The sequence below is a fragment of the Clavelina lepadiformis genome, chromosome 2 (assembly GCF_947623445.1).
Source record: "Clavelina lepadiformis chromosome 2, kaClaLepa1.1, whole genome shotgun sequence".
NCBI classification, from domain to species: domain Eukaryota; kingdom Metazoa; phylum Chordata; class Ascidiacea; order Aplousobranchia; family Clavelinidae; genus Clavelina; species Clavelina lepadiformis.
Genome location: NC_135241.1, coordinates 21,222,022 through 21,242,806, shown reverse-complemented (window position 1 = coordinate 21,242,806; position 20,785 = coordinate 21,222,022). Strand labels below are relative to the sequence as shown.

General features: G+C 34.0%; 2 protein-coding genes across 2 annotated transcripts; both read left to right on the top strand.

Annotated features, from left to right (window-relative positions):
* Window positions 1-10,920: 10,920 nt before the first annotated feature.
* LOC143446186 (3-oxoacyl-[acyl-carrier-protein] reductase FabG-like) lies at window positions 10,921-13,380 on the top strand. Its single transcript, XM_076945714.1, has 7 exons — window positions 10,921-11,059; window positions 11,431-11,564; window positions 11,924-12,058; window positions 12,494-12,590; window positions 12,695-12,808; window positions 12,914-12,950; window positions 13,019-13,380. The coding sequence occupies exons 1-7, from the start codon at window positions 11,023-11,025 to the stop codon at window positions 13,239-13,241; spliced, it is 777 nt and encodes a 258-aa protein (XP_076801829.1). The 5' UTR covers window positions 10,921-11,022; the 3' UTR covers window positions 13,242-13,380.
* Window positions 13,381-17,844: 4,464 nt separating this feature from the next.
* Window positions 17,845-20,334, top strand: LOC143446900 (rho GTPase-activating protein 19-like). The gene has a single exon (XM_076946758.1). The coding sequence runs from the start codon at window positions 17,874-17,876 to the stop codon at window positions 19,461-19,463; it is 1,590 nt and encodes a 529-aa protein (XP_076802873.1). The 5' UTR covers window positions 17,845-17,873; the 3' UTR covers window positions 19,464-20,334.
* Window positions 20,335-20,785: the final 451 nt, after the last annotated feature.

Sequence of the window (20,785 nt, the reverse complement as noted above, 5' to 3'; positions counted from 1 at the left end):
TTCAATATGTTAAAACTCATTAAAAATAAACATATTTTTCCTAAACACCTTTTGGTATGATACATTTTATAATCGTTGTGTTCTATGTTTAAACGTTAAATCCAAGGAAAAAAGTGTAGAATAGACATAAATCAACATGAAACGTGTCATGGTTTGTCGTATTTACACCATAAAATGTTAAAATTTTGTCAAATCGAATCCAATTAAATTAATATAAATCTATTTGGATTAATTTTTTACAATTTTCTTTTAAAATAATGGTTTAAAGCAGATAGAAAGTAATTATATGAGTAAGCCATGTGAATAAGTAACCCCAGAAGTAATCAGGGTACCGGTAACCAGCTTCACACCAGTCAAACAGATAACCTATAAAGAAAACTTTAACAAAAGTGATAGTTGTGAACTGTTTTATCACTTTCTTATCAACTTTTCTCTTGATATACACTGTTCTTAATCTGTAAGCAATAAAACTCATTGATAATTTTCAACAAAGCAGAAACCGGTTTATCTATGGGCCGTTTTACAATGCAAATTGAACCATGAAATAATTATGTTAGCTTTTTTGTTATTTTCCTTGATACCACTTCGAGGTAAACTTTTCACTATACGAATACAACAAATCATTATAAAGTAAAGGTTTTTAATCAGTAACAAAAGAATAAGTGTGTTGACACCCGCAATGTAAATAACGTAAGCAAAACGTTGTGTACAACCCACACATTTGAAAACACCTATATACGCAATCACTGGGTAGGGAAAACATTGCAACTTCTGAAACATGTAAAACTTACTTTAAAAATATTTCATTTTCTTCCTAACTATATACAAAATATGTTATAAAATTAATGTATATAAAATCAAGAACACAAAGCTCACTCAAAAAATGCAATACGAAAGGATTTTGATGTGTTTATAAAGGTCTATATCCTTTACACAAAATGGTATGGTATGGGATCTTGTATGGACAGGGTTATCCAGGGGAAACGTTTTCTTTTCCATGATCATATTATTGTAGTTTGTATATCTACCCAATTTTGTTTTTGCTACGTGACGTCAATAATAATAAATATTCTTATACATGTGAATCAAAATGCAAATGTAACGTAGCAAAGTTTTCTAATTCAAATGTGTTATTATGTAAAAAAAATGAACTATCCAGCATGGAACATGGCACAAATCACAAGTTGGAATTCCTTGGATAACCCTGTGTATCAAAGTATTTACCTTTGGACTGATGGTTCTTCAGTCCTCACCGCTGAAGCTCGTTTCATCGAAAAAATGTTTGGAATGTGATTCCACTAATACTTCTTTATTTGATTTCTTGAACTATTATTATGGTATTGCACGACATGGAAACTGTCTATTGGAATCAATAAATAGGAAGAAACGTCGTTAATACCTTGCCCAAGAGCATTACATGGTTTCATGGCTGACGTTTTTAACCCTGACTACACTTCATTTTCTTTTGACTGTTTGTTTTATAAAGTCATGTATAAACAAATATACTGCATTTCACATAAGTAATATTTTTTACAAAAATAGCTATAGATGATAAAACACCCACTTATGAACTGAAGAGTTACCTAATTAATAACCTATATCAATACAATCATAGTTTTCGAGTTGATACATTTTTATGTCAACTATGAATATTATAAAATATGGAAGAGATAAAGGTACCATTTGACCCTATACCTTTTCCCATATCACATCCGTGATCATAAAACTATAGAAAATATCTCGTATAGAAAAAAATCATTTGAAAACCTTAGTCATGTGCTTGAAAAATTTTTATTTTATCAGATACTTAATTGTTACAAGAAAGGATGCACATGCATGACCTATGTATTATTATTGCTGTTATGGTATACTTACCTTGACTGTATAGTTTACATCTATCAAGTTATACAGAAATAGCATTAGGGCATTTACCATCTCAAGATATAGCGCGATAACATATTCCCAAATGTTATGGGACATATGATTCATGAGCTTCTGACCACGTAAATACATAATACACAATAAATGAATAACATGAAAAACTTTTTTACAGCAAGTTATACTCTTCTAGTTTCTTGACAGTGATTCAGCGATATTTTGATGCTTCCAGTAGTTATGTTACTTAATTTCTGACTTAAGTTGTTTCATATTATTTTTTAGATTACGCACAACACAAAACTTGTTGTGTTTATTGCTTTGATTTCTAGTGATTCTCATCTTTAGATTCGTAAAGAACGTTTTCATTACACTGAAATACGTATTTTTATTTGGTATCACTTTAATTGTATCGTATAGTTTTGTATTGTTTTACAAATTGTTTTATCGTAGTATTTATTTTTCGGTTGAAGTTTTTATTTGTACTGTGTTATTTTACTTCCACTCTTTCCATTTGTTTGAGCCTAAGCCTTTTCCCCTTCATTCCACTTTATTCCAATTCCCCGCTGGTCCATAATTGATTTTGTGTTTCACGGAGTGACGTATTAATTGCGGAGTATATGGCGAGTTTATTGTTTGAGGTACGATTCATTCTATATATTTGGCCGGGTGGGGGACAATTGTTTTATCTTTTGACTGAAAATAAGTACTTTTAGTGAACCCCTGGCTAGTTTTGATTTTGTTTATATTTTAATGCTTTTCAATATATAAAACATCCGGATAGTTTGTGCGAGTCACGGAATTGCAGTCATAATTTAGTCAACCATTCTCTATAGAGCCAGGTAATAGCTGACAAACTTATTTGTATCACTTATAAAAAAAAAACTACATTTCAATGTGAATGGTCTTAGAAGATGTTCATTTTATTTTTTGAATTAATGATTCTATAAAACTGGACGATAAATTTATTCAGATACATCAAAAAACTTGCCTTGTAGTATTTTCTGGAATTTTCCAAAGGTTCTTCTCATGTTTTGAGCATGTATTCACATTGCTATCAAATTATAATTCGTACCATAACCATTTATTTTATCACCATTGCGCAATATGCGTTTCGCGATCGTCATACCCTGAAATCTTTTGCCTCTGGCTACTTTCCAAGCTTTCAAGGAAAAGTATGAAACGAAAACTTATATTCACAATCGATCAGCATGATGATAGTATAAAAAATAGACATTCATTTCTATTGGAACTATACTCACAAATATATCAAATTGAAACGTTGAGGTCTGTAAACACACGCACCCACACACACACAAATCCAGTATACTTGTGATTTTTTTTTTTTAACAGGTTCAGTGATAATACAACACACTGATTTGGATATTTTAGTATAGTGCTCCCCCCTACGAGTCCCACCTTCATTTACCTTCAACCTTCAACCGGCGAGTTTCACCGCCACCGCCATTCACCGTCAACCGTGAACCGCCAACCGCCAACCGCCAAGTGTCAAAGTGACGTCATAGTTTTTCGTTTCATAGCACCACCACGCAAGAGGCATATGTACAAGAAAAGTGAGAATGACACTTGGCGGTTGGCGGTTGGCGGTTGGCGGTTGGCGGTTCACGGTTGACGGTGAATGGCGGTGGCGGTGAAACTCGCCGGTTGAAGGTTGAAGGTAAATGAAGGTGGGACTCGTAGGGGGGAGCACTATACTAAAATATCCAAATCAGTGTGTTGTATTATCACTGAACTTGTTAAAAAAAAAAATCACAAGTATACTGGATTTGTGTGTGTGTGTGCGTGTGTTTACAGACCTCAACGTTTCAATTTGATATATTTGTGAGTATAGTTCCAATAGAAATGAATGTCTATTTTTTATACTATCATCATGCTGATCGATTGTGAATATAAGTTTTCGTTTCATACTTTTCCTTGAAAGCTTGGAAAGTAGCCAGAGGCAAAAGATTTCAGAGTATGACGATCGCGAAACGCATATTGCGCAATGGTGATAAAATAAATGGTTATGGTACGAATTATAATTTGATAGCAATGTGAATACATGCTCAAAACATGAGAAGAACCTTTGGAAAATTCCAGAAAATACTACAAGGCAAGTTTTTTGATGTATCTGAATAAATTTATCGTCCAGTTTTATAGAATCATTAATTCAAAAAATAAAATGAACATCTTCTAAGATCATTCACATTGTAATGTATTTTTTTTTATAAGTGATACAAATAAGTTTGTCAGCTATTACCTGGCTCTATAGAGAATGGTTGACTAAATTATGACTGCAATTCCGTGACTCGCACAAACTATCCGGATGTTTTATATATTGAAAAGCATTAAAATATAAACAAAATCAAAACTAGCCAGGGGTTCACTAAAAGTACTTATTTTCAATCAAAAGATAAAACAATTGTCCCCCACCCGGCCAAATATATAGAATGAATCGTACCTCAAACAATAAACTCGCCATATACTCCGCAATTAATACGTCACTCCGTGAAACACAAAATCAATTATGGACCAGCGGGGAATTGGAATAAAGTGGAATGAAGGGGAAAAGGCTTAGGCTCAAACAAATGGAAAGAGTGGAAGTAAAATAACACAGTACAAATAAAAACTTCAACCGAAAAATAAATACTACGATAAAACAATTTGTAAAACAATACAAAACTATACGATACAATTAAAGTGATACCAAATAAAAATACGTATTTCAGTGTAATGAAAACGTTCTTTACGAATCTAAAGATGAGAATCACTAGAAATCAAAGCAATAAACACAACAAGTTTTGTGTTGTGCGTAATCTAAAAAATAATATGAAACAACTTAAGTCAGAAATTAAGTAACATAACTACTGGAAGCATCAAAATATCGCTGAATCACTGTCAAGAAACTAGAAGAGTATAACTTGCTGTAAAAAAGTTTTTCATGTTATTCATTTATTGTGTATTATGTATTTACGTGGTCAGAAGCTCATGAATCATATGTCCCATAACATTTGGGAATATGTTATCGCGCTATATCTTGAGATGGTAAATGCCCTAATGCTATTTCTGTATAACTTGATAGATGTAAACTATACAGTCAAGGTAAGTATACCATAACAGCAATAATAATACATAGGTCATGCATGTGCATCCTTTCTTGTAACAATTAAGTATCTGATAAAATAAAATTTTTTCAAGCACATGACTAAGGTTTTCAAATGATTTTTTTCTATACGAGATATTTTCTATAGTTTTATGATCACGGATGTGATATGGGAAAAGGTATAGGGTCAAATGGTACCTTTATCTCTTCCATATTTTATAATATTCATAGTTGACATAAAAATGTATCAACTCGAAAACTATGATTGTATTGATATAGGTTATTAATTAGGTAACTCTTCAGTTCATAAGTGGGTGTTTTATCATCTATAGCTATTTTTGTAAAAAATATTACTTATGTGAAATGCAGTATATTTGTTTATACATGACTTTATAAAACAAACAGTCAAAAGAAAATGAAGTGTAGTCAGGGTTAAAAACGTCAGCCATGAAACCATGTAATGCTCTTGGGCAAGGTATTAACGACGTTTCTTCCTATTTATTGATTCCAATAGACAGTTTCCATGTCGTGCAATACCATAATAATAGTTCAAGAAATCAAATAAAGAAGTATTAGTGGAATAACATTCCAAACATTTTTTCGATGAAACGAGCTTCAGCGGTGAGGACTGAAGAACCATCAGTCCAAAGGTAAATACTTTGATACACAGGGTTATCCAAGGAATTCCAACTTGTGATTTGTGCCATGTTCCATGCTGGATAGTTCATTTTTTTTACATAATAACACATTTGAATTAGAAAACTTTGCTACGTTACATTTGCATTTTGATTCACATGTATAAGAATATTTATTATTATTGACGTCACGTAACAAAAACAAAATTGGGTAGATATACAAACTACAATAATATGATCATGGAAAAGAAAACGTTTCCCCTGGATAACCCTGTCCATACAAGATCCCATACCATACCATTTTGTGTAAAGGATATAGACCTTTATAAACACATCAAAATCCTTTCGTATTGCATTTTTTGAGTGAGCTTTGTGTTCTTGATTTTATATACATTAATTTTATAACATATTTTGTATATAGTTAGGAAGAAAATGAAATATTTTTAAAGTAAGTTTTACATGTTTCAGAAGTTGCAATGTTTTCCTTACCCAGTGATTGCGTATATAGGTGTTTTCAAATGTGTGGGTTGTACACAACGTTTTGCTTACGTTATTTACATTGCGGGTGTCAACACACTTATTCTTTTGTTACTGATTAAAAACCTTTACTTTATAATGATTTGTTGTATTCGTATAGTGAAAAGTTTACCTCGAAGTGGTATCAAGGAAAATAACAAAAAAGCTAACATAATTATTTCATGGTTCAATTTGCATTGTAAAACGGCCCATAGATAAACCGGTTTCTGCTTTGTTGAAAATTATCAATGAGTTTTATTGCTTACAGATTAAGAACAGTGTATATCAAGAGAAAAGTTGATAAGAAAGTGATAAAACAGTTCACAACTATCACTTTTGTTAAAGTTTTCTTTATAGGTTATCTGTTTGACTGGTGTGAAGCTGGTTACCGGTACCCTGATTACTTCTGGGGTTACTTATTCACATGGCTTACTCATATAATTACTTTCTATCTGCTTTAAACCATTATTTTAAAAGAAAATTGTAAAAAATTAATCCAAATAGATTTATATTAATTTAATTGGATTCGATTTGACAAAATTTTAACATTTTATGGTGTAAATACGACAAACCATGACACGTTTCATGTTGATTTATGTCTATTCTACACTTTTTTCCTTGGATTTAACGTTTAAACATAGAACACAACGATTATAAAATGTATCATACCAAAAGGTGTTTAGGAAAAATATGTTTATTTTTAATGAGTTTTAACATATTGAAGTGTTTCATTTTGTACTTTGGTGATAGAATTTATTAATTTTGACGGAATTTTAACATTTTATGGTGTAAACACGATAAACCGTGACACATTTCATATTAATTTATGTCGGTTCTACACTTTTTCCTTATGGTTTTAACATTTAAATTGTTAAATATATAACACAAAGATTATAAAATGTATCAAACCAAATAGTGTTTAGGTAAAATATCTTTATTGTTAATGTGTTTTAACATGTTGAAGTATTTTATTTTTTACTTTGGTGAATAGAATTTGTTATTTTTACAAAATTTTAACATTTTATGGTGTAAATACGACAAACCATGACACGCTTCCTATTGATTTATGTCTATTTTATACTTTTTCCTTGGATTTAACGTTTAAATTACACAGAATAAAAAAGATTATGAATTGTTTCATACCAAACAGTGTTTAGGAAATATATGTTTATTTTTAATGTGTTTTAACGTGTTGAAGTGTTTCATTTTTCCTTTTGGTGTGTAGAATTTGTTAATTTGATAAAATTTTAATAATTTATGGTGTTAATACGACAAAACGTGACACGTTTCATGTTGATTTATGTCTGCTCTATACTTTTCTCTTGTGGATTTAACGTTTAAATTGTTAAACATAGAACACAAAGATTATAAAATGTATCAAACCAAACAGTGTTTAGGAAATATATCTTTATTTTCAATGAGTTTTAACGTATTGAAGTATTTCATTTTTCACTTTGATGTATAGAATTTGTTAATTTGATAAAATTTTAACATTTTACGGTGTAAACACGATAAACTGTGAAACTTTTCATATTCATTTAGGATTTGATTTGATAAAATTTTAACATCAAAGATTATAAAATGTATCATAACAAATATTGTTTAGGAAAAGTATGTTTATTTTAATGATTTTTGTTAAAACACAACTTATAAGTTAAGTTGACTTAGGAAAAATGAGTAGAAATCATTTCTTTCGGTTTGAATGCATTCTTTTCGAAAGTCGAGAATGTATGAATATGATCAGTGGAATAAGTTTAAATGACTTAATTAATTCAACCAAAGTAAGAAAATTTTTATAGTTTTTTCTATACCTAACGAAACACAGTCTTAGTTTTATTCCATATGCTTTAAGATTTCTTCGCATTAACCAATTACACGTGTTCAGTATAGATTTATATCTCAAACTCTATTATTTTATCATATAGTTTACAGAGAAATCGAATGTTATTGTGATTCTTTCTGTGTCTGTTGAAGTTATAGATATAGAATGTAATAAATTGTTTATCGCAAACATTACATTGATACGTAACACAAGGTATTTCCCTAAGCAACCTATCCTATATAAATATAGACTGTTCTAGCATAGTAATATAGAATAGAAGTAATAGTAATATAATATAGTAAGATCCAATATTATTCATTATTGATGTGAATTAAGTTTGCTCACCCTGATTTTAACTGATTACACCATAAAATTATAATAATAGTAACATATGCTAGCTTGCCTGTTCAATTATATCGCGACACCAGCTTTTTTTCGAAACGTGATAGTACTCGGGATAGTATTATATCCGGTTTATTTCGCATTGTAACGTACCCGAATCACCTTATTGCATCACAACTGTGTAATCATTCACTTTTTAACCTGTCACTCAAGTAAAATATGTATCTGGATGCAAGTGACTTCCTGTCACTAGCTCAAAAACGTGACAGATTTTATAACCAACTGTTGTCAACAAGCTGTTTTGCTATAACCAAAACAAATTAGGAATCTCTTTGGTACAAAATGGTATCGTAAGTTGACAAAATACCCAAAATAAGGACAAAAGTGCCCACCTCCGCCCTAAAAATAAGGACGAAAGTGAAAAGAAGGACATTTCTTAGAAATAAGGATAAACATATTTTCCAAGACACGGACCTTTAAAATAAGGACAAATCTTATAAATAAGGACGGTATGGTAACCCTGATTATAACAATAGTAACATATGCTAGCTTGCCTGTTCAATTATATCCCGACACCAGCTTTTTCTCGAAACGTGATAGTACTCGGGTCAGTATTATATCCGGTTTATTTCGCATTGTAACGTACCCGAATCACCTTATTGCATCACAACTGTGTAATCATTTACTTTTTAACCTGTCACTCAAGTAAAATATGTATCCGAATGCTAGTGACTTCCTGTCACTAGCTCAAAAACGTGACAGATTTTATAACCAACTGTTGCCAACAAGCTGTTTTGCTATAACTAAAACAAATTAGGATAGATTACGCGGGTAAGTCAGGACTTGTTAATAGAATGTTCACATTCTCTAGATGAATCCAATTGGTTCACATGGTATTATGCTTCTGAAACTATGACGTAACTAACTTTTCATTAGATATTCACCAAAGATGTTCACCCTTTAGAAATAATTTGTATCACTATGACATCACTTTTCTTTTCTATCATACACTATGACATAACTGATTCTTTCATTACTTGTATATCCACAAAAAACCAAGAAATATCACTTTAGAAATAACAACTTTCATTATTTCACTTTTCTTGTGATGCAACACACAGTATTACGCTTTTGAAACTATGATGTACCTTTTCCATTACATAAAAGATATTCAAGTTTCTGATGTCACAAAAAACTCATACATTTCTAAAAACTCGGTTGCAAAAGCTGATACATTTGAAAAACTCGACCGGCGGATGGCGCACCGGCGGCGAAATAGCGGCGGCGAAATGGCGGCGAATGGCGGTAAGAGTCCTGAGGTGTCAACACTATACTACTGCAGCCGTCACCGTTTTGGTTACACTGAGCTTCAGCTTCCATTTCTGGAGATAAGTGGATATGGTTGCCATATCCTGGGTTAGGGACCCCTCCAACTCCTACCAGTTTTCTGCTCTATGCATAATTGCCAAATCATCAGCGTAAGCAAACTTTTTGGCAATTGTTTCTGGCAGGTCGTGCGTGTAGATGTTGAAAAGGAGGGGAGCCAGGACTGATCCTTGTGGGACACCATTTCGCAGGCGTCGCAATCTGCTTTTTGCGCCATCACCGGTGGTGAGGGTGAAGCTGCGGTTTCGGACAAGTTCCATGATTAGAGAGACCATGTGCCTGTCGGGCAGTAGGCGCAAGAGCTTGCAGGTGACGCCGCGATGCCAAACCGTATCGTAGGCGGCTGTGAGGTCGATAAACACAGCACCTGCTTTTTTCTTAGCCGAAGAGCTGTCCTCGATTTCTTGAGTCAAGAGAGTAACTTGGTCCGCGGTCGATCTTCCGTGTCGAAATCCAGCTGCATCCATAGATAACCAATTGCATGCAAAAAATGACCATCTTTGGTTATCTCCTTAATTATTTTATGCAAGAAGTTGTCGACCTATCACAGAAATATATTCGAAATTGTGGTTAAAAAGGACCGAATAATACTGCATCACTTATATAATGAGAAATTCGATATAGAAGTTTTTCTGACAAAAAAACTTATAACAATGAATTTCCCAAGATAAACACTTGACATGATTCTTTAAAGAGAGACAATACCTTGTAAAATGTGAATATTTGATTAGTTGTTTGTATAAGCATGTTTTTCAGAAAAAAAATGAGTAAGCAACACCACTATAAAGATCAAACTTTACAAAGGCAAGGATAACACATCTTTCTATACGAAATCTACAGTAATTAAACGTGAAACCAGCAAGCTCTTTACTATACATGGATTGAACACTCCCTCTTTATCTGGCTTTGGCCAATGTCCTTCGGCAAATTACGGTTCGCTGATTTCAGGTTTCATCTCGTTTTGAGTTAATGATTTATATGTTTCTGGCTGTTTTTCGTCGTTATATTCGACATTTCTATGTTTTATCGGCACCTTACCAGATAGGTGCATTGGTTTAAAACACAGAAACGCTATAACTAGACTACAAGTAGTAAGTAAGACTATAAGTAGTTTTCCTTAGGAAGTGATGACGACGAAAGAACGGAAATGATATTTCGTTTGCATCAAAGAAAATACAAAATGTCACCACACACCCCTCAGGATGTCGTTTGTCGACGTTCTGGTATAAGCCGTATTAATAATAACATCCATCTAATCTATGTACACTGTGCACTGTAGCCTATGTGCTGAAAGAAAGCGCTTCGTTCATTTTCATAGCAAGTGAGACAGACGTCACAGAAGTATGGTTGAATTTGCTTCAAAAGTCGTTCTGGTTACAGGTATATAACCTCTATTTTAAAATTTAATGAGAGATTGTATTAATATTAGGGCATGTACGTGATTTCTAAGTAAATTAATGAAAAAGAACGTATTCTATATCAATTTTCTTCATAATATTGAACAAATTGAAATGCAGGCAAAGTTAGTTTTAGCGTCTTTACGTACTGTACACAGAACAACCTGTAATCAAGTGCTAAAACCGTAATGCAGAATTACTGGAAAAGTGCTATTGCAATAAATTGGCCTACACATTGCAATAAACACTGGAAGCGTATAATTGAACATAATTTAACTACATGGTAAAAACTATAAATAATTAGATATACTTGAAGTAGCTTGCATATCACTGCTTACTTTTTGCATTACATAGGTGCAGCAAGTGGTGTTGGGGCCGGAACTGCCAAAGCTTTTGCGAAGCATGGAACACGTTTGTGCTTGGTGGACCGTGACGAAGAAAACCTTGCAAAGACTGAGACAGAATGTGAAAATGTTGGAGCAGAAAAAGTAGGAAAGAAGCATTAACGAAACTAGCTATCGAAGATGTAACAAGCTTTGCCTAACTAAACTAAAATTATATTGGCGAAATAAGCCGACTTCACTTTTATGAAAGAAACAGTTGCAAACAAAACTCCTATATTCAGCTAAATGGGAATATTATCAAGTTATTTAAAAATAGCTATAAGCTACCACGTTTCAATTGCATCACTTGCATTGTAGTTTGCAATATCACTGTTACAACAAGCATCATTTTAGATCCTAGGTTGATCCAACATTCAATTCACACATATTAAAAGACTGCATGAAGACTATTAGTGATCCAAGTAAAGAAAATTAAACATTTCAGCTGTTATTTGGGAAAACAGGTTCTTACCATTGTCGCCGATCTTACAAAATATGAAGATTTGAAAAGAGTTATTCAGAAAACCATCGAAGAGTTCTCTGAGCTTGACATCCTTCTTAATATTGCCGGGATATGCTTGAAAGCGCCCATAGAAATCGTAAGAATTTAAGTTTGGTTGAAACGTGATCCATTTAAATTTTATAGTTCTGATAAGCAGAAAGTTAGATTAACTTAATTCTGAATTAAACTATATACGTCATACGAGCTGAATGTGACAGATCAACAGCAGTAGGCTATAAGGCTACAGTATTGCACGTTACTGTTGTTGAGGGATTGCCTTCTTTAAAACGGTTTAGAATAATTCCAGGCAAATAAAATCTGTCATCAATCAAAGTATTTACCGTTTTCATAAATTACTAATAAGTAATAACCAATATGATTTAGCCTACAAATAAAACAATTGCAAACATCCAGCCAGTATAGCTCAGTGGGCTACTTTACAACAAGTGCAAGGGTGACGTTGTTAATCGGATACTTAGTTAATTCAATTTTCGGTATGACACTCATATACAGTATAGATTTCTTCTGACAGGCAAGCTTTAAAGATTTCGACGATACCTACAACATTAATGTAAGGGCGCCTCTATTTCTCACTCAACTTGCTATATCATATCTGGAGAAGACGAAGGGTAAACAATTTAGTACTTATCGCTTTCCAGGCTATTTTTGGTCCTAAAATGACTTGAAATTGAGATTGAGCTCTTTAAAATGTATGAACTACAAACGTTTTCAGGGAGTATCGTCAATATTTCAAGCGTTGTGACCAAGGAATATACCGCCGCATCTCAGATGATTTACTGCATGAGCAAGTCTTCTGTTGATCATTTCACAAAAATTGCCGCCTTGGGTAAAACAGCATTAAACTGAAGTAGATATCACGCTTGAACTTTTGACTTGCTTTACCTAAAGCTATTTGTAACTGCTATACTGATGTATTCATGGTTGTTTCCAGAACTAGCCAAGAAAGGAATAAGAATAAACGCAGTCAAGTGAGTGACCAATATCGTTTTTCATCGGATCCTGGCGACAGATTCAATCAAATACATATTTCTTTCAGCCCAGCGTTTATGAAGACGAATATATTCCAAAGTTGGCTCAACAGCGCTGAAGAAGTTGAAGAATTGGTGCAAGGACGTGCCAAACTCGTCCCCCTGGGCAGGAAGAACGTCAAGGTTGATGATGTCATAAACGCAATTATGTTTTTGGCTTCAGATCGTGCAAAAATGATCACGGGAACATGTTTGTTTGTCGATGGTGCGCGCCACTTGACGGGATTATGAACGCCTGGCGTTCACCATATTTTTGCAAAGATATTTTTGGTCATTGGTGTAGCATGATTGAGGAGCTTATCTGTATAGTCTTAACTGTATGTTTGTCTGTATGCATAAGGCTTGGTCTAAATATATTATTTGCAAATTACACCTGAAAGCAATTTACATTTTATCATTTCGGACGTAACATGACGTCAGATGCGGGTTGAGCTATCACCAATCATACTTTGGGATTTGATTAAGGAATCTTTTGGGTGCAGGAAAAAGAATCAATCGATCAATCATTTCCCGGTCCAAATAGGGCTATGATGTCTAATCTGGTATTGATCTTTTTTGACCCTTTTTAATGATCACAAAAGATCTCCATATTTCTACGCATTGTGAAGTTTGAAAAGCTGGCTTTACTTCGTTTGAGAGCAAATATATTTCGAAAAAAGTGTTTTACGATTGGAAACTTAGTTTACAGTTATTAACAGGTTTGCAAAATAACAGATTCACACGGCAAGACGTATCACAATGTTAATTATGGAATTTATAACATATAGAATAAATCGATTTGATTCACAAATTTGCTTTGGTGCTTTTCACCGCATTGAGAAGAATTTGTAATAATGGAATTTGGGCATTGGCAAATATTCTTTCACCAGTATTCTCATCCTGATATTCCCACATATTTATTTCAAGTACTGACTTAAGACCATCTTTTTCACCGATGTGCTTTTCATTCCGTGCCACAGAAACTTCAACCCACATACCTAACTCTCGACTATTTTTCAGCCTCTCATTTGTCCTATTAAAAATACAAAAAATTTACGCTCATCTATTATAATTTTTGCTTTATCGTCAATAATTTTGAGCGAAGAAACGAAAAGAATAGCAAAAGATTTATAATACTATTAACGGCTCACGTATTGTGATAAAAGGCAGTAAACCTATGAAGGTTTCATTAAACTTGAAAAACACATTTTCGTGGCATTTTGAATTGAGTAATGATAAAGCTTATTCTATAATTGGTTCCGATTTTTTGATTCATTTTGGTCTGAATGTTGATTTCACTGCTAAACGTTTGATACAGTCACGTGAAAATGAACACGTCCCAGCTGACACTGACACCACGCCGAAGTTGACTTCTTCCTCAAAATTTTGTCAGGAAGCTATGCCTTCTTCACATCCTGCAAATGTTGACGTCACATCGAATCGTTTGCTTGCATATTTGGATAATAGTTATCCCAGAGTTTTTTGTGATGTGTCAACTTACTCTAAGCGTCCTATAATGAATGCTGTTCATCACATTATAACGAAAGGTGAACCCATAAGGTATAGACCTTATTAAAATAATAATAAAACACTGTCGGGCGTTTTGCTCTAAAAATGGAACGTAAACTATGTGGCTCGCGTTGTTTTAAAACCGTGATGCTGGTTGCAATACTCAAATGTAAGCTTTCCTTGAATATACGCCTCGCAGACAGGACGAAAAAATATAATGCAAGCCGTCCTAGGATAAAGGTGACAACCAAAAGTATTATTAATGGAACTTAAGCTTTGACAAAGTAAGCCTTTCACCGTGATTAGGCCATGCACTTCGCTGTATAAAATATAACAATTAACGATCGACTGCGCTACTGGACGTATGACAAAAAACATGCCGCTTTGGCGGTTTCGGTTATTTCTAAAACAACTCGTGATTCGTGACGTAATCGTCACAATGTGTACAGCTATTCCTCAATACTGACAAATCTCATTTCAAGGCGTATTTATTGCTGATTAGTAGTTTTCTTAAGGATGACTTGCATATGGTCAAATAAGGTCATTTTATTATCCTATAGTTTTATTAGTTTCATGGTCAAAGTTAGAAATAGCTTGACATTTTAAACGTAATCAATTCAAGTACTAAGTATACAACGAGGTTAGCACAATACTTTTTGCTCCTCACAGTCAATGGAAAAAATTTTAATGCTAGTATTAAAAATACTATATCCTGAGTGAACTATAGGTTAACTGTTTCAAGAAACTAGGTGTGTCCAGACAGAGATACGCTCCTTTTGAATTTGGCTATGACGTAGTGTGTATAGCAAAAATACGCTGTAAAATCAGCTTTAAACACGACCTGCCCGAGAGTAAATGTTATGTAATTACTAACATTTGCAACCAAATTCGGGCATCGTAATGTAGTTAAAAAATCACTGTTCCAGTTACTTTACAAAAGAATTGTATAAATGTAAATGTATTTTATTATAGAAAACAATATGAACCACTTTTGTTTATAAATCACCTTGAATATAAGGCGCAAAAAAGAAGAAATAACTGCAGTTTATATTCTAAGGAATACGATATAACCAGTTGGCTGAGTTATCTTTTCAATGGATCCTCTGGCTACACAACATTTCTATCTTATTTTACATTTTCTACGGCATTACAAAAATTGCAATAACTTTAGCTTATGCAACAATGTTTTCCAACGCATCGATAATAAATCAACAGCAACTAAATCAAAAAATTTATTGATATACGAGTCGCTAAGTCAATTCCATGAACTCACTGCTGTCGGAGGTGTTACTGAATCACTGCAAATGAAAAACAGAATGGAAGCAACCGATCGTGATGAAATACCTGTGAGTTTCCTTCAGTTGTTAGATTTCTATGATATAATGTTTCGCAACGGCGCCACAAACGTTTGTTTTTGAAATTGTTTAAATTAGGCTAGGCTAGCTTGAGAGTTGAGACATATAGATGGATATGCAGACATAACAGCATGCAAGCTTAGCAAGCTTATGTATAGTATTGTTTATTTTTCGCCATTAACTGTGCGAAGCGAAAAGTATGGTGGTAACCTCATTGTAAACTGGTTAAAGATGAAATACACTCACAAACAAACAAGGAACGGGAAAAAGTGGCAATTAAGTTCTGAGGGGTAAATGATGCAAGAAGTACGCTATGTAACAGCAGTGCAACAGCCATGAAAGGTTAGACCGGCTACTAAACTCAAACGTGTTAAGCTAAAACAAAAATAAAAGGGAACAACAAAAACAGAAAAACGGATAATCCTATAGGCAGGGTTGCCATACCGTCCTTATTTCTAAGATTTGTCCTTATTTTAAAGGTCCGTGTCTTAGAAAATATGTTTGTCCTTATTTCTAAGAAATGTCCTTATTTTCACTTTCGTCGTTATTTTTAGGGCGGAGGTGGGCACTTTTGTCCTTATTTTGGGCATTTTGGTCACCTTTACGATACCATTTTGTACCAAAGAGATACCAAAATTATGAACATGCAGATAGTGTCTTGTTTTTTTTTTTTTTTTTTTTTTTTTTTTTTTTTAGGAACATTGGTTGCTTTCTCCTGTTGTGCACTGTTTAAGGTGGTATTCCTCCTTCGTTTTCTAGTCGTCCTTATTTTTGAGTTGAGACTGATGGCAACCCTGCCTATAGGCCTAGCATTGTTCAACAGTGGCACAAATAAGTCTGTCGTTAGTGTCATGCAAAACTAGAATTAGCCTACATAATCCCGAAATTGTGCCTGAAATGTATGCTGTTTACATATGCTGTATACATCTTTGTATGCTCAATTCCTCATCAAAAACTGCAAGCTTAAATGTTTTATTGCCTACCCGTAGCCCGGACTGTATTTCGTAGTCCTGCTGCGCCCCTGAGATAAATTATAAATAAACTTTCTGCACGCTTGAGTTTGTAACATAAAGGTTTATCTTCCGGTTTAAATTTGCTCTTATCAAACCTTCCACTTTACCTTCGTTCCAATGGTAGGCCTATATAATCTTATCCAGAAATAAGACGCCATACCTTCAAAATTGTGTAGTCTGTAGCAACTAGCTTGCCGCCACCACTTTAAGTTGAGACCACAAACGTAACATCTACGCGGTTTATTAATATATTTATTTCGGTAGTTCTTTTGAAATGTTAAGCCGGTCACAACTCTTTGAATACTATCAAACCCCAGATATGTTCAATCGCTGCATCGCTTTAAACAAAACACAAAGTAGGGATTTAATTATAGGAGATAAAACGTCAGAAGCAACACTTTGAAAAATGCTTAGAATCATCGAAGCGTGACTAATGAGTAAGGCCTGCTTCACCTATTGAGCCATAACGGTTAACCAAATCCCGATACGAATCGATGAAAATCTGTCTGACCCACATATGATTCGATTATTGAAGTTTCAGCCTAGAAATGCAACAAATATTTTTTGGATACTTTAAAAAAAATTACAAATCTCTTTAACAAATATCAACCAGACTGATTTGTAGACAGTTATAGTTTATTTAACGCAACGCATAATATGACCTCAAAACAGTTTTTACGTTGAAGGCGTTAACTTGACTTGACTCAAGTCACGCTTTAAACTGACTCGACGTTAGTGGAGTTACAACTCAAAACGACTCGACTTGACTCAAATCAGAAAAATTGACTTTGGTTACAGCATGTTTTAAGCGGTTTGTTTATATAGCCTAGCCAAATAGATTATCCCATCATGGAAACTGTACTTGCTAACTTATTGCATGGTTAACTAGTCTAGTTTACATGCTAGTACTGGTACTTTGTTTCAAATTTTACAAACATAATATCATATCATACATCATATTTTTTGCGACACAGTACGAGTAATGCCTAGGGTCAAATGCTGTTTTTATGACTTGTGATTTAATAATGACTTCACCAACAAAATCAAGTCCTGTGAAGCCTCACTTTTATGACCCTGACCATTATGTAATTAAAATGAAGTATGAGAAATGGGATGAATTCACGGAATTGATCTTCAGTCATTTGACAAGATTGTTGGACTTGCCTGGTGCACAACTTGAAGTTTTAAGGGGCCATGATGAAAATGCATTGAAAGATAAAAGCAACAAGTTGTCTCAGAGTGGAAAGAAATCGTGGAATCCCTTGAAAAAGAAAGACCTTAAAAGCAAACCGGTCTTGTCGGAAGAAAGTTTATCACAAATTGAACAACTGACTGACTTCCTTGGTAGAAATCTTTCTATTGAAGGCATTTTCAGGAAACCTGGAAACTCCATAAGACAAAACCAGCTGATGACGGCATTAGGCACAGGGGCTTGTATAAACTTTGAGAAAAGCCGGTTTCAACCTCATGATGTTGCAAGTGTTCTGAAAACTTTACTTGGCCAGCTTACCGAACCACTTCTGTTGCCATCGAAACATTTCGATGCTCATGTACAAATATCAAACATGAATTGTACTGACTCGAAATCTGGAAATATTACAGCAAACAAAGCCAAGCGCATTGAGACATTACAGTTGCTCTTATTGCTGTTGCCAACAGCTTATCGGAAAGTGCTTAGAGGAATTTTTGGCTTATTGTACCAAACCGCTAAGCATCAAAATGAAAACAAGATGAATGCTGCCAATCTCTCTGCTATGGTCACTCCACACTTAATTTGGCCTCGTACTGCTAAAGCATCTGATATCCACAACAGCATTGCTGGCTTGAATGACCATGTCGCCTTCATGATAAGACACTCCCAGAAAATATTTCTTGCACCTTCGTATATTAGAGACGCTGCCAGTGCATACTACAAAGAAACAATTAACCAGCAAATGATGTCGCCGCAAGTAAGCACGACTCAGCTTGTTGCGCCATCTAGTGCTGTTAAACGTACTGCAAGTGAAAGGTTGCGTTACGGTGAAAAAACCCGTGCCAATACGGAGGAAGCAATCAGTGAACTATTTGATCAAGTCAGCAATATGCCCAATTCTTCAAAGAAAAAAAAGATGGTTAAAAATTTCTCAAAGCACCAGCAGGTTCTAAAGTATCAGAACAAACCACGCAAACGAAACAAAACCTTTAGTGGCATTTTACGTAAAAAGACATCTCAGGGTGCTACCTCTTCAAATGATTCATATCAACGTTTTCCACAACCTGGGGATGATGCACTACCAGATCGGATAAAGTATGGAAAGTTACCAAAGCCTGATCTCTTGAATGACTGCAATGCTGATACAGTATCTTTAGGTGCTAATATAAAGCACTCCACTGGCAACAACAAATCTATTAGCCATGTCAGTCTTCCAGATAGAATAACACGAAGTTGTAAAGTGGATGTGAAATCTCCTCGTCTGATGGCGTTTTCAAAACAAATTCGATTATTGCAACAGAGAAAATCTGCCTCCCCATCTGTAAAACTGCACACAGAATTAAAAGAAACTAAAAGCACAGATTCTGACACATCAGTGAAGTCTGTCAAAGTTTCCACTGTTTAAGATGCAGTGGGATCAACTCATGCTATTTTCAGGAAATAATATCATTCCAGTTAACTGAACCTTGGTGAAGATATTTAGTGAATACTTTTAAATATTAAAAGCCTCTGCTAAAATATCTGTGTACGTTATATGTGTATCATATTGCTTTTTTAAAGATATCTTGTTGCTTCAAATTGCTGCCAAATTTAACCTGCCTTCAGTTGATAATTTGCACACTAGATTGATTGATACCATAATTTAACACTGCTGCAATTTCACAGTATAAACATTTTGTCTGCCGCCCAGACCTTGCCATGAATGTTTCCTTAAACTATTAGCTTCGTTTTTATGCAGTACTTCACATTCTTAATTTTATCAAATATGAACTATTTATCTAGGCGCCTTCAGTGATTTCACTTCAATAGTTTTTAGTTCCGGTAAATGCTTTAAAATGGATTTTATTGAAGTGTCAGTAGGTTTTTTTACAGCTCAGTAGTGGGTAGATTTTATCTTGCTGATGTATGATCTTTGTACGTCGCATTTTGGACCAGTGCGGGTATTATTACTATTACTAAAATTTTCACTTAGCATTGTTACATTGCTTCCTTCTGCATAAAAATACCATCATTGTAAGTAAAAGTGATTTATGATGGTTTGTGTGTGTGTTTGCGTTGCGTTTTATGAGTAGTAGATGATTTTTGGATTTTTCATTTCGGTTTTCTTTTGAACAGGACGGTTATATTCAGTCAACATTTGTTTGGTGTAGTTGAAAATAGTTTGTACTATGAGAATTGATAGAGGTTGCAATATTTCAGGATCTTTATTGTTAAATGCAGAACTAACGATCTAAACTATTTTTCACAATGGTAATAAATGTAAGTGTTCTCGGGGAGTTTTATGTGTAAAAATAATGTTTTCCCAGGAATGGCAATTCTTATTTTGCAATAAAATCAACAAGAAGATAGTTACAATGCAGTAAGTGGAAAATGGTGTTGTCTAAAACAATAGCCTCAAATCTACAATTTCAGAGTATCAAAAACCTGCTGTGATAAACTATGTGACTGTAAAAGTAAAACTGTGGAACGGATGAAACTTCCAAAATGTTAAGAAAAGGTTAAATGTGGCAGAAACTTGTATTAACATAATCGTTGTATATTTGTAATGTAGTTTCCTGCTTCTCGCTACAATTCTAATTGGTACCACAAACAAGAAGTTACTTCCACAGATCAGTTTATAAACGCATTGCTGTTTGAAACCATTGAGGTGAGAGTTGGCCACAATTCCTTGTATTTAATATATTAGCAGCAGGCGAGGACTATCTACGCTACAGTGGTGACTTCAAG

Excerpts from the sequence above, each read along its gene's own strand:
- LOC143446186 (XM_076945714.1), top strand. The coding sequence starts at position 11,023 with ATGGTTGAATTTGCTTCAAAAGTCGTTCTGGTTACAG. Across the intron at positions 11,565-11,923 it reads AAAATGTTGGAGCAGAAAAA|GTTCTTACCATTGTCGCCGA; the intron begins GTAGGAAAGAAG and ends TTGGGAAAACAG. Across the intron at positions 12,951-13,018 it reads ATAAGAATAAACGCAGTCAA|CCCAGCGTTTATGAAGACGA; the intron begins GTGAGTGACCAA and ends TATTTCTTTCAG.
- LOC143446900 (XM_076946758.1), top strand. The coding sequence starts at position 17,874 with ATGACTTGTGATTTAATAATGACTTCACCAACAAAATCAAGTCCTGTG.